At 35.8% G+C, this 12767-nt stretch overlaps 1 protein-coding gene across 1 annotated transcript in view; it reads right to left on the bottom strand.

The window, feature by feature from the left end:
- UNC5C (unc-5 netrin receptor C) overlaps positions 1 to 12767 on the bottom strand; it is a 305644-nt gene that overhangs the window by 145687 nt on the left and 147190 nt on the right. Inside the window, exon 3 of the mRNA XM_015542240.2 lies at positions 6842 to 7063. Within this exon, the coding sequence (XP_015397726.1) occupies positions 6842 to 7063 (222 nt within the window). The remainder of the gene's footprint in view (positions 1 to 6841; positions 7064 to 12767) is intronic.

Below are 12767 nucleotides of genomic sequence, written 5' to 3'. Positions count from 1 at the left end.
TAGAAGAAGGGTAGAGAGTTTGATTGGGGACTGATTATACTGAACTTTTTGAATATAAGACCAAAGAAGATGAGCTTCAATCCACGGACATAGGAAAACCATCATATATTTTAAGAAATGGTACGGTATAATCACTTGGATCTGTGCTTTAGGCCTGTGACGAACTGAAGAATGGTTTGCTGAGGAAAAAGGCTGAAACCAAACAGGAGTTGGAAGTTACCTAAGTAATCTAAGAGGTATATGATAAAGGTCTATATATACCGGGAGAGTTAACAGTGAGAATTAAAAACAGAAGGATGTTTTGTGGGAGAATTCTGAGAAGGAACTGGCAGTAGCTAATGATCACTTTGGCTGCTGGAGTAAGGGATAAAGCTGACATTTCTATTTTTGGTGACAGGATGGAGAGAAGAGGCATCTGAAATAAGAATACAAGAGGAGAAAAAAAAATTCAATTGTGCCACTTTTGCAACAGATGGGGACCTGAGTGAGCAGTGCATATTTGTAAAAGCTCCTTTTGGAGTAAAGACAAATTCACTTAAATTAGTGCCCTGTTATAGCTTCTCTTCATCAGTTTCTTTTTTTTCTGTTAAGGCTCTCCTTTTTGCTAACTGGCAAAATATTGAAGACCTTCAAGAATAAAAAGAATCAAATCCTAAGCACTGGTTCAAGTTATTCCATTAAAGAATGAGAAAGGTCTTAGATACAGAAAATCTGACATGGGCAAGGAAGGCAGGAGAAAGCATGGAAGATAAATGTCTAGCGGACATTCTGTACTGGATTTTCTTTTCTGGAGAAAATGGAAACATGTATTCACAGATGTTTTTTAGACAAACTGTTCTGTGTTTGGTAGTTATGGCAGAATTTAGGGAGACGCTACTGGGTACAAGGACAAGAGCAAAGGCTTGGAATCAGACAGCCCTGGGTTTATATCCTTCCTCTGCCATCTCCTAGCTATGTGATTTGAGGCTCATTAGTTTCTTTATCTTGCGAAACCTCAGTATTCCCATTTACAAAAGAAGCCAACAAATGATCTCAGAAGATTATTGTGATATCTAAATAACGTAATACATGTAAGGTGTTCAATACAAAGCTTGGAAATTTTTATCATTGTTGTGTTGGTCCTGCTGATAATACTGTGCTAATGTGAGAATATAATTGAAGAGGAAAAGGGAAAATCTTGGGAATTATTAAAATTTCAAACCAAGCAAGGTTTTCTAAACTCCCCTGCTTTTTTGTAGAGGAGAAATATTTGCTTTTCGATGGTATATCTTAGGTACCATGGAAACAAGGGTTGAAAAGACTTCAAGTAAATAGAAAGCATCCAAGCCTGGTTTTTTCTTAAAAATGTAACCATACAATTTTGAGCAGATCAAAATTTCTAAGAAATTCTGATAGAACAGATACTTATTACTAATCAAGAGATTCTGACTATTGAAATTTTCTAAACCACCTAATATATACTGCTTTCCACTTTTCTGTTTCTTATATTACATATTTGCAAGAAATGCAAATGTGGTTTAAGTGAAGGAAGGGAAACATTAACCATAATAAATGATCTTTAATCAGTACATTTTGTCATCAGTGGGGTAGTCTTGCTCAGCAAGTACAAATAATTGTTTGCTTCATGTTTCAGAACTGGAGAGTCTATTTAATGCCTTCATAATTTAAAAGGAAGAATATTGTAAGTTGGAGAAGAAATTTTGTTCTTTTTTTCAGGATTATTGTTTTGTAGTTTCTCAATGTGAAGTTACCTGTGATGGGGATTTTATTGAATGTGGTTGATTTTTCTTAGTTGGAAGGCAATGTATCTGATTCCACTAAACATGCTTCCAAATATTATTATTCTAAGGCAGAGTTATCTATAAAAACAAACTCATTTGCAGTGACTTCTCTCCCTCTTATATCATCTGAGAACCAATTTGATCTTTTAAATGCCAAGACATTTCTCTGATTTGTAATATATTTCAAGACTTGATGTATTCTAACATTTCTTGCTATTAAGCACCACTAACCCCCCCATAAGACTATAGTCAGACTACATTAAGTGAAGACTTGAGAACCAAAGTTGCAGGTAAATCCAACTTCAGGGAAAAAAGTCCCCCAAACTAAGCATTTCAATTTCAATTCCATTTATAATGCTTCTGATCTCACAGAAAAGCAAAGAGCTCTAATATAAGAAGCCTACAAATATTCCCACAATACTTGTACAGATTGGAGATTTATGATAACAGGCAAAGAGATGCAATAAAACGGTTTGCAGTTTTTTTTTCAGGTTTCATTATTTATTATGAAAATAACACATTCATGGGATTGAAGAAAACAAACTATAAAAGAAATCTCCTATCACCCCAGATTTTGAGCTGTCAACTGCTTATTATATATTTCTCCAAAACATGCCAATGCATAGACAAATATATGTGCATCCTTTACATAATGAGGACATATTACATACAGTGTTCTGTACTCTGGTTCTCACTTCAAATTTTATGTGAGAGATTTTTCTACAGCTTCACGTATGGAGAAAGCTCATTATTTAAGAGAAAAAACATCACAGTAGTCCATGTAGGGATGAACAGTTCTCAGTATGCCTCTGCAATAGGGGTGCAATGAACAGCCTTGCATTTCAGTCTTTGTGCTCATTTGGAATTTTATTTTTAAATCCTAAATTTGTAATTAGCAAGTAAAAGGGTATATACATTTAAATATTGGTAGGTATCTTCAAATTGGCCTGGTAAAATCCAAAAGACTGTACCAATTTGCAACCTCATTAATGAAGGATGAAATATTCCCTATCCCATTCCTTTATCAACACTCGATACTGTTTTGATCTTGACACCATCTTAGATGCTTATTTACCAACTTGCATTTCCTTTACTATATACTCCTGTTCAACCTCTCCCCAATTTTCCATTTGCGTTACTGATATTTTTCTTAAATATACTTTAAGAACCAGTAACATGTTAGTTAAATTACCTCTTTGATTAATATATGTCCACAGACAGGGCGCCTGGGTGGCTCAGTCGGTAAAGCGTCCGACTTCAGCTCAGGTCACGATCCCGGGTCCGTGAGTTCGAGACCCCGCGTCGGGCTCTGGGCTGATGGCTCAGAGCCTGGAGCCCGCTTCGGATTCTGTGTCTCCCTCACTCTCTGCCCTTCCCCCGTTCATGCTCTGTCTCTCTCTGTCTCAAAAATAAATAAACGTTAAAAAAATATATATATATGTGTGTATATATATATATATGTGTGTGTGTGTGTGTGTGTGTGTGTATCCACAGATATAATCAAGTGTGTGTGCTTGTCCCTCAGCTTTGTGCTTTTCTTGCTTTGGATATTCAAAATCAGAAAGCTTTCTTATATGATTTCTTAATTTTGCCTTTATTAAAAAGACTTTTGCCCACTACTGAAACCAACCAACCAACCAACCAACCATCCAAACAATTGCCAAAATTTTCTCCCAATGATGTTAATGACGATGATGGTGGTGGTGGTGATGATGATGATAACATTAAGCCCTAACATCAAGAACTTATTGTATTCTAATTAATGAGATAAAATCCAAGATTCATTCATTCATGCATGCATGCATTCATTCATTCATTCAGTTTCCAACTGCCCACCTTGTGTTACATGTTAACACATTGTAAAATGCCTTAACTGAGAATTTCCTGGTCTCTATTTTAATCTATTAATCTGTAGGTCTTATTTTCTGTTCAGCTCAAACTCTTAATTTCTTTAGTTTTATATTTGCAAAGAGTTGGGGTTCCCTCATTATAATACTATTTCAGAACTCTTCCAGCTATTTTTACAAATTACTTTTCATACAACGTTGGTCATCTTAGGATTCATTTATAAATAGCAAACATTTTAAAAATATTGTTTTTCTATCCAAGAACAAGACATGTCTTTCCATTTATTTAATCATGGTATTTTTCCTACTCTGAGTAGAATTTAAAGGCTTTCTTTCTAAAACTCCGCAAATTTTTGTTAGCTTTATACACACATATTTTCTTTTATGTTGTTACTGTAAATGTTATCTTTTATTCCATTATAATTTGAACTGGCCAGATGTACTAAGAAAAGTTGAAGGGTTATATGAATCTTTTATCAGCTGCTTTTCTGTATTCTCTTGATGTTTTTTTCAATTTTTTATTTAAAAATGCATGTTTTCCAGATATACAAAACCAGATGATCTGTCAAAAAATGATTATTTTCCCACTTTCTCTACAATTTTTATATTTTTCAATCATTTGTCTTGTCTATTTGCACAGGTTCGTATGTTAAGAGCATGCCAAATAATACGGTGTCCGAGGGCATCTTTGTCTTTTTCCTAACTTTAAAGGTAATCCACTGTCTCAATGCTGGATTTCTTGTAAAGTTCTGGATGAACATGAAAGACAGCAAGGTCTATGGCATTTTATTCCAACTATCAATCTGAAAGATATAGCAGCTGCCATATTTTTAAAAAAATTTATTTTAATGTTTATGTTTTTCTAAGCACGTGAGAGAGACTGAGCGCACACAGGGGAGGGACAAAGAGGGAGGGAGACACAGAATCCGAAGCAGCTTCAGGCTCCAAGCTGTCAGCACAGAGCCCGATCCGGGGCTTGAACCCACAAACCGTGAGATCGTGACCTGAGCTGAAGTCGGAGGCTTAACCGACGGAGCCACCCAGGCACCCCTCACAGCTGCCAGTTCTGCCTTTAGCTCTCATCTGTCCTGTCCTGAATTCGAATGAAAACATGCCACACATTTCCATTTATAAACTGCTTTAGAAGATATTTTTAATAACTGGTATATGCAATACTAATTACTTTTATGTGGAAATAATAGCAAATACAATGTTTTAAGAAGGGAAACGTCTTACTAAAATATATACACCCACACATGCACACATATGTATCACCATCACAGCATGAAGCTGGCACAAGAGCTCAATATCAGAGCAGTTTTGGTTTTATTCCTACTCTTCCTATAGAGGCATTTTCATTAATTTAGTAAAGACAAGCCTAAACAGGTTTGTGACTTTCATCTCAGCTTTTGTGATGTCTTTCTTTTTCCTCTTACCATTCAAACTTGTGTGTTTGAAATCTTTACAAGTAAATGAGCTGAAACAAATAAAACTAATTCACTTGAGATTTTGTAGACATCTGGTGGAGTTATTTTCTGAGTAATTAGAATGAGAGGCGGGACAATTCCCTGAAGTAAAGCCACCATACAGTTGGATACCCAGTTATTTCTACAGCCATCAGATGGCATGCGGCAAGCATATTGATTCACAAATTGACAAACAGTTATGTAAAGCTGCCACCTGATTTTCTAAGACCGTTTATGTTATATCAATATATGCACAACCTGCTTTTCTAAAAGATGCCTTTTCTCTGTCCTCTCACAGTCTTCTCCATTTCTTTATGTCCCATCATCTCACTATCCCTTCATGTTGTTAGAGATAGGGAACACAGATGTCCCTCAAGGGCTGGTATCTGCCTGCCCTTGGTTAATCTGACATCTGTACACAAATATGAATCAATTACAATTTGGATTTTGAAAACATGTATCCATTTTGGTAAGTAGAGTTATTTATGAAAGAAAATAAAGATATGTAAATGGTTTCACTTTTGTAATATTTATCACTATTTGGCTTGGAAATGTTGATCAGTGAATTCTTAATATTTCAAATGCATGTCTTAATATTATAAAATCATAGATCTAGAATGGATCTGAAAGTTCAAATTGTTATTCTCACTGCTAGGGAACAAAAGCACTTAAACCACTGTACAAAGATATACATCTTTCCAATTTAAAATAACTCTAGGAGATTCTGTAACTATCTTAAGTCACCCATGGTGGAGTAAAAAATTGCTATCAAGAAAAAAAAATTGCTATCAAGAAAGTTTCCTTTTTAGCCAATCTAAATCCCACAGGTTATTAAAAATCTCCTTTACCATGTCTATGCCTTTAGTATTTTACTGTTAGGGATAACATTTATAGAGCAACAAAGTCAGGTGTTTTCACCATGCCAAGAACAAAGGTATTCTAATCAAGACTCACCCAGATGGTGGCTATCCTTACCACTTCACTTCTTCCTGGATCCCACACTATCACTATTCTCAATCACTCTCAATTTAAATTTACCTAAGAGTTAGATAATTAGGATTTATTTCTATGTATGTATGTATTTTAGAGAGAGAGAGCACATGCGCAAGCATGAGTAGGGGAGAGGGGTAGAGGGAAAGAGAATCTTAAGCAGGTTTCACACTAAGCACTGAGCCCAGGGCAGGGCTCGATCCCACGACACTGGAATCATGACCTGAACCAAAATCAAGAATCAGATGCTTAACTGACTGAGGATTTATTTTTAGATGTAAGTTAAGGATACAGGATACTTCAAAGGTGCAACGTTTGCAAGTTGTTTAAAAATATAAAGGGAAATTATGTATGTGAATTAAGACTTGATAGTCATGTAAACAAATATTACAAACTTATCCTTAGTTGAACATATTCCCCAATCCCGGGATATTTAGACATGACACCAGAATTGACACACAAGTAAAACTCATGTTTTGCTAGGGCATTTGCATCCATCCAGTCTACTTGTTTTCCTCATTTATCTTTTTAAGCATGAACTATGTCCATTACGCATCGAGTCAAGATGTATCCATACCCTTTTGTTTTGCAGTGCATGGAACAAGACCACCAAATCCCACCCAAACTGATTCAAAACTTTTGCCAAAGGATAGTAACTCCATTTTCATTCTCACAAGTGAAAGCACAGTATGACAACATGCCCAAGTAGTTAGTAAGTACATCCTGAACAGTGGTTCAAATGCAGCGGAAAACTCACCAGAGGTTTCGTCTACTCTCTCATCTACTATGTGGTCCTTCTGATGAACCCATTCACTATTGCACTTGAAGTAGATCTGGGTGGCGGGGCTGGCTTTACAATACAGGTTCACAGGCTTATTCTTCACAATATAAGCTTCTTCGGGCTCAATAAGAAAATGTGGTAGAGGCTCAGGTGGATCGGATGGAAAGGTTTCTGGGAGTTCATGAAAAAAGTCATCATCTGGTAAAACAAGAAGAAAGTGGAAAACATTCAAATCATTGTAGTCACTTGCCATTTACTTGCTATTCATTTAAAAATAGTGACTCATAAATAATTAGGTACCCGAGCGCCTGCTATGCATCAGGCAGTATGTTAGGCCTACAGACTTGTTGCTCAATTAATGATTTAGATTATTATTCTAATTTTTACACATGAAAAAACTCAACATCAGGAAGGGTAAATATAATGCCCTGAGCATGCAGGTAGTTTGTAAATAGCAGAACTGGGATCAGAACTCAGGTTTGTCTCACTCAGAAAATGTGATCCTCCCAATGTAGTACTACACCTCCCATCACACAGTGTTCCTTCTCCTTGAGAGCTGACAAAAGCAGAAGCAATTGCATTAGAAAAATTCATTTGGGGTGCCTGGGTGGCTCAGTCGGTTAAGCCTCCGACTTCGGCTCAGATCATGATCTCATGGCTCATGAGTTCAAGCCCCGTGTCGGGCTCTGTGCTGACAGGTTGGAGCCTGGAGCCTGCTTCAGATTCAGTCTCCCTCACTCTCTGCCCCTCCCCTGCTTGTGCTCTCTCTCTCTCTCTCTCTCTTAAATATAAATAAACATTAAAAAAATTTAAAAAAAGAAACATTTGTTTCTTTTGAAACATTGAAAAATATAAGGCTCATAGGTAAACCTTAAAATTCTTTGCAAGGAGCTGAGAAGGAATATTAGGAACCTGAATTAGTGATCTTTAAGTTCAGATTCAAAGGTGCCACTGCATGACATAGTCTTTCAAATGAATTCATTCATTCAACCAAAACTATTTGTTGAACTCAGGATTATTCTCAGCTCCAGAAAGCAGCCAATAGGCTGACGGAGTGGAGCCCAGCCAATAGAGTAGAGCCCAGAGTCTAGCAATTCTGTTTGGTCTTATTTAGAAACTATACCTCCAGTATCAGATGTATTAAATGACTAGCTAAACCTGTCCTCATTAGAATATTACTGAGTTATTATCGTGAAGAACAATAGTCAATGGTCTCATTTTTTTTTATAGCACAGAAAATTGTTAAATATATTGCTCCCACCCTGCTATTTCAACACCACTGAAGAAACAAAACCCCCAAACCACTTAAGATATTTACCCACTTTGAGGTATGTTTTTCATAATTTGGGTTCTGTATGATTCCAAATAAAAATAGAAAAAAATAAAAGTGCCATTAAAAACCTTATTATCATAGTTCACAAGTCAAGGTAAAAAGAGTCTTTCCAATACACTGAAAATAAGTCAGACCTGATATTTTTCTTCCTGTGACAGATAGTGGAGAGCAAAACTATTATTAATTCCATAAGTTGATTAAGCACCCTAGGATAATATGTCGGGTTAACACTGTGAGGTCAAAATTAAAAGTTTTTAAAATTTTTTTCTTTTAATATTTATCTTTTTCAGAGGGTGGGGGGAGGGAAAGAGAGAGAGAGAGAGAGAGAGAGAGAGAGAGAGAGAATGAGTGGGGGAGGGGCAGAGAAAGAGGGAGACACAGAATCTGAAGCAGGCTCCAAGCTCTGAGCTGTCAGCACAGAGCCCAACATGGGGATCGAACTCATGACTGTGAGATCATGGCCTGAGCTGAAGTGAAGTCGGATGCTCAACTGACTGAGCCACCCAGGTGCCCCTCAAAATTAAAAGTTTTTGAAAGTACATATATCCAATGGTTGCTCATATGTCACCTTGAAACTCATTTTATAACTCATTCTGGTGTTGCCCTATTTTGCGTGAAGGCCATTAGTAAAATGGACATTTGTCTGTTAAGAAACCTGGCCTGGCACTTTTCTCATCTAGGTCATGGGTAGCTGTCAAATAGTAACCATGTTTGATCTCTGCCAATATGTTGTGCAATGAAAACTGGCTTCACTTACATCACAGACACAACTAGCTTTCAAAGCTCTTCACAATTTTAAATTTCTGACACTGGTATGTAAATGATGCATCCTATAGCTAGCTTTCTTTCTCACTTTACTGCCTTCATTTGCTTTCTTCTGGCAGGGCATCATTTCTGGTTTTTCCATTGTTGAACATCAAGGATCCAAACTGTCAGTTAACTAAAGAATAAACTTGTTTCCATCAATTTCAGCTTCTGTAGTCAATATGCAAGAACACTCAAGACTGCTTAAATAAACACAGTTCAGAAAGGCAAAGGAATAGGGAACTGAGGTATTGACAGATTCATCAACATAAAGCTGATATCTTGAAGGCCTTATTCTCTTATTTCATTTTTCCCCCAATGATCTTATTGTTATATGTGATGATGGACAGTTCTGATTATCAACAGAATGCCACAAAATATCAAACTCAAATTCTGTAAAATGTTAGCTGTTGTTTTTAATTATTATTCATGAAGGCAGAGGATCAATTCATTTTCTTTTTTTACTATTGATGAATACAAAAAATGTATACACCAATAGTAAAAACTAATTGTGTACACATACAAACATAGTAAAAAAACTGTATACACATGCAAAAACGTATATGTATTTTATAGAAATATTTTTATTTAGGTTTGCAAAATACAAAAAGGTCTTCATTCAGTTATTGTTTCAGAAAGTGAGATTGTTCCTTTAGAAGGAATGATGATTGTGAAATATCAGATGACTGTTTACTACCTTACCTTATTCAATCATGTAGCAAAGTACTTATGTATTCACATCCTACAGAAAGATAGGCACTAAAAATTGATTACCCTTCCTTGCCAAAAGCGTGTATTTCTTCCTTCTGATTATTTTATTGTAAACTACTGGGAAGACTAATGGAAGTTGAGAAAGTAACACATATGTTTTCAACTCAAAAGGGGCCCTGTGAAATGCTGGAAAAAATAGTAATGATGTATTTAAAAAATGTATGGACAACCTAATTTTGTATTTGCTTAATTCTGTGTTTTAAGACAAGAGGATCACTACTAACAAAGTGAAATAATCCTATGACTTGGTTTGAAGTTTCATAAAGTGTTGATTTTTTTAAGGTGTTTGTTACATAACACTTATTGTATTTTATAGCAATAGGAAAGATTTCCATCATTTGAAACATTTTCATTATGTGTTAAATTCAGTGTTTCTTTTACGTATCATTGTACTTTCTACATAAACCCTATCTCTTAAATTTGACCTAGGGAGATGCCTTAACCAGCAATATCATATAAGGTTGTTACTATTTCTTATAATACGCATATGGTGTTTAAGTCCATTCCTAGATAAATTCACATCAGGCAATATAGTACATTACTCCTAGTGCTTAATTCTGGAGATGGGAATGGCATTTCTAAAGATAATTTTCAAGACTCTGAGCCAGTAAGATATATATATAATGGGGTAGATTTGACAAAATGGGAATGGACTGATTATCTGTGGGTTCACAAGCTGCTGGGAAATTCTCCTCTTCTGCATTTGCAGCAAGTGGCCTGGATACCATGCCCAACCATGGAAATTGGTCCAGATAACAATCTCTCTAGCATTGGGTTGAGAATGCTAAGACAATACTTTCTTTGGTCCAGGCAAAAAATGGCAAGTATGAGGATTAATTTCAGAAATTGTCTTTTTATGAAATCCCTTTTTAAATATTTTTCTAGACTAAGTTTTGAAAATCAAACAAGTGAGCCAATTTTCTTCAACCAAAATTATAAAAGAAAACTTCTGACTATTTAAATATCCGGCATGGTTACATCTATATGTATTTAACAAGGAAAAAATAAATGACCATCTTCAAATGCCATGTGTATTTTACAAGGAAAAAAGTAATCATTTCCAAATATCATGTGTATTTAATAAGGAAAAAATGACCATCTTCAAATACCATGTGTATTTTACAAGGAAAAAGTGACCATCTCCAAATACCATGTGTATTTTACAAGGGAAAAATGATCGTTGGTAAATGAACATCTACAAATACCTCTTCATGAAAACTTAGCTCCTCTGGATCATGTATGCATTTGCCTTGCACATATATGGAGAAACCTATTTTTCAGTTTTGGCCACCAGTTTTATGCAATTATTACCAATTTTCAAAGCCAGAAATATATAACAAATGCTTAACACTAGAATGAGAGCTCCTCTGAAGGCAGGAGTTATTGTCATTTTCATTTTTTATTTTCCATTAAGTCTAGCATAATGCCAGGCACATTGTAGGAGGTCAATAAAAATCTTATAAAAGCATAAATATTGTATAAATGGCACCTGCGACCATTCAGAAAAGATTCACAAGGCATTTTTTTTATTGTTTTATTTATTTTTGAGACAGAGAGGGAGACAGAGTGCAAGACGGGGAAGAGCAGAGAGAGAGGAGACACAGAATCCAAAGCAGGCTCCAGGCTCTGAGCTGTCAGCACAGAGCCTGACGCGGGTCTAAAACTCATGAACCATGAGATCATGACCTGAGCCAAAGTCAGACACTTAACCGACTGAGCCACCCAGGTGCCCCAGATTCACAAAGTATTTTAGAGTTTACAGTGTCTCAAATTAATTAACAATACAAGAGGTTGTAACAATAGTAAGATCTACAAACGGGACTGGCTACAAAATTTGTGTGGCCTGGTGCAGAGTGGAAATTTGGGGATCCTCATTAAAAATATATTAAGAATTCTGAAACAATGGCAGATGAGCATCCAACCAAGAATCCTGTGTGACAGCGCAGGTCACATACCCACAAAGTTGGTCTTGTCTACAAATGTCAGTTAACTGAGCATTCCACCTCAGGGAAAATCTGAGAATTAAGACTTTGTCTTTATTAATGGATATTTGTTTTAGAACTCATTTGCTATTTTCCAGCTTCTTATCGTGATTAGATGTTTTCTAGAAGAATCACGGCTTTCCAGAGACAGAAACTCAGTCTCCAAAGAAGTCTGCGAGCAAATGTGTTTGCAATGGAGCACAAGGGAAAGCATGTGACTGTATTTGCTCATGGCTTTCCCTTTGGATTACTCCAGTGCCCATTCACAGGCCTGACCCAAAACAAGTCAAATCTCTGCCACACTGAAGCTAAATCTTCCAGGGCACTAGAAGACTGTTTAATACAAGGGAAAAATAAGGTTTGAGATTTTAAAATTTAATACATGGGGATAACAAGGTTTGAGATTCTACCTTGAGTTGGTAGACTGTTTACTGAGATCAGTTGCTGACATGCAATTCATTTTACTATACAAATAAACTAGCTTTCTGATACTATTAAGGTCATGCTACAAAACTGGAAGCTATAAAAGAACAGTTTGTCTTTTCAGCAGGCAGATCAGTGAGTGCATCCTATTACTACTTTTTTTTTTAATATAAATATCCAAAGAGCCCTGAAGTCTTCAGGGAGATAATGGGAACTCAATTTGTGAATAGCAACTTCAGACAATGAACTTATTTCTGGCAACATGCCACAGTTATCCCAAATTATGATAGGTTGTATAAAGGCACACCTCAGTTGCTGATATTGACGGCATTATGAAATTTGGGCCATATGACTTGATTAATAAAATTGCTAAACAAGTTTTCTGCATGCAGTTTATTCAAATTAACAAAATAAAATTTCCACAGTTGTTTTTATTCTGTACATTGAATTCACTATTAACTTAAAGCTATAATTGCCATTTCGATTTAGATGTAAGGTTATTATTCATTTTAACCTTCTCTAACACTTAATTTTCCACTCTCTCATTACTCAATAATGATACCACCATTTTTATCTTGATATCAGGTAA

This window comes from Panthera tigris, chromosome B1, assembly GCF_018350195.1.
Source record: "Panthera tigris isolate Pti1 chromosome B1, P.tigris_Pti1_mat1.1, whole genome shotgun sequence".
NCBI classification, from domain to species: Eukaryota; Metazoa; Chordata; class Mammalia; order Carnivora; family Felidae; genus Panthera; species Panthera tigris.
The sequence above is the reverse complement of the archived record's forward strand: the minus strand, read 5'-3'. Positions and strand labels throughout refer to the sequence as shown.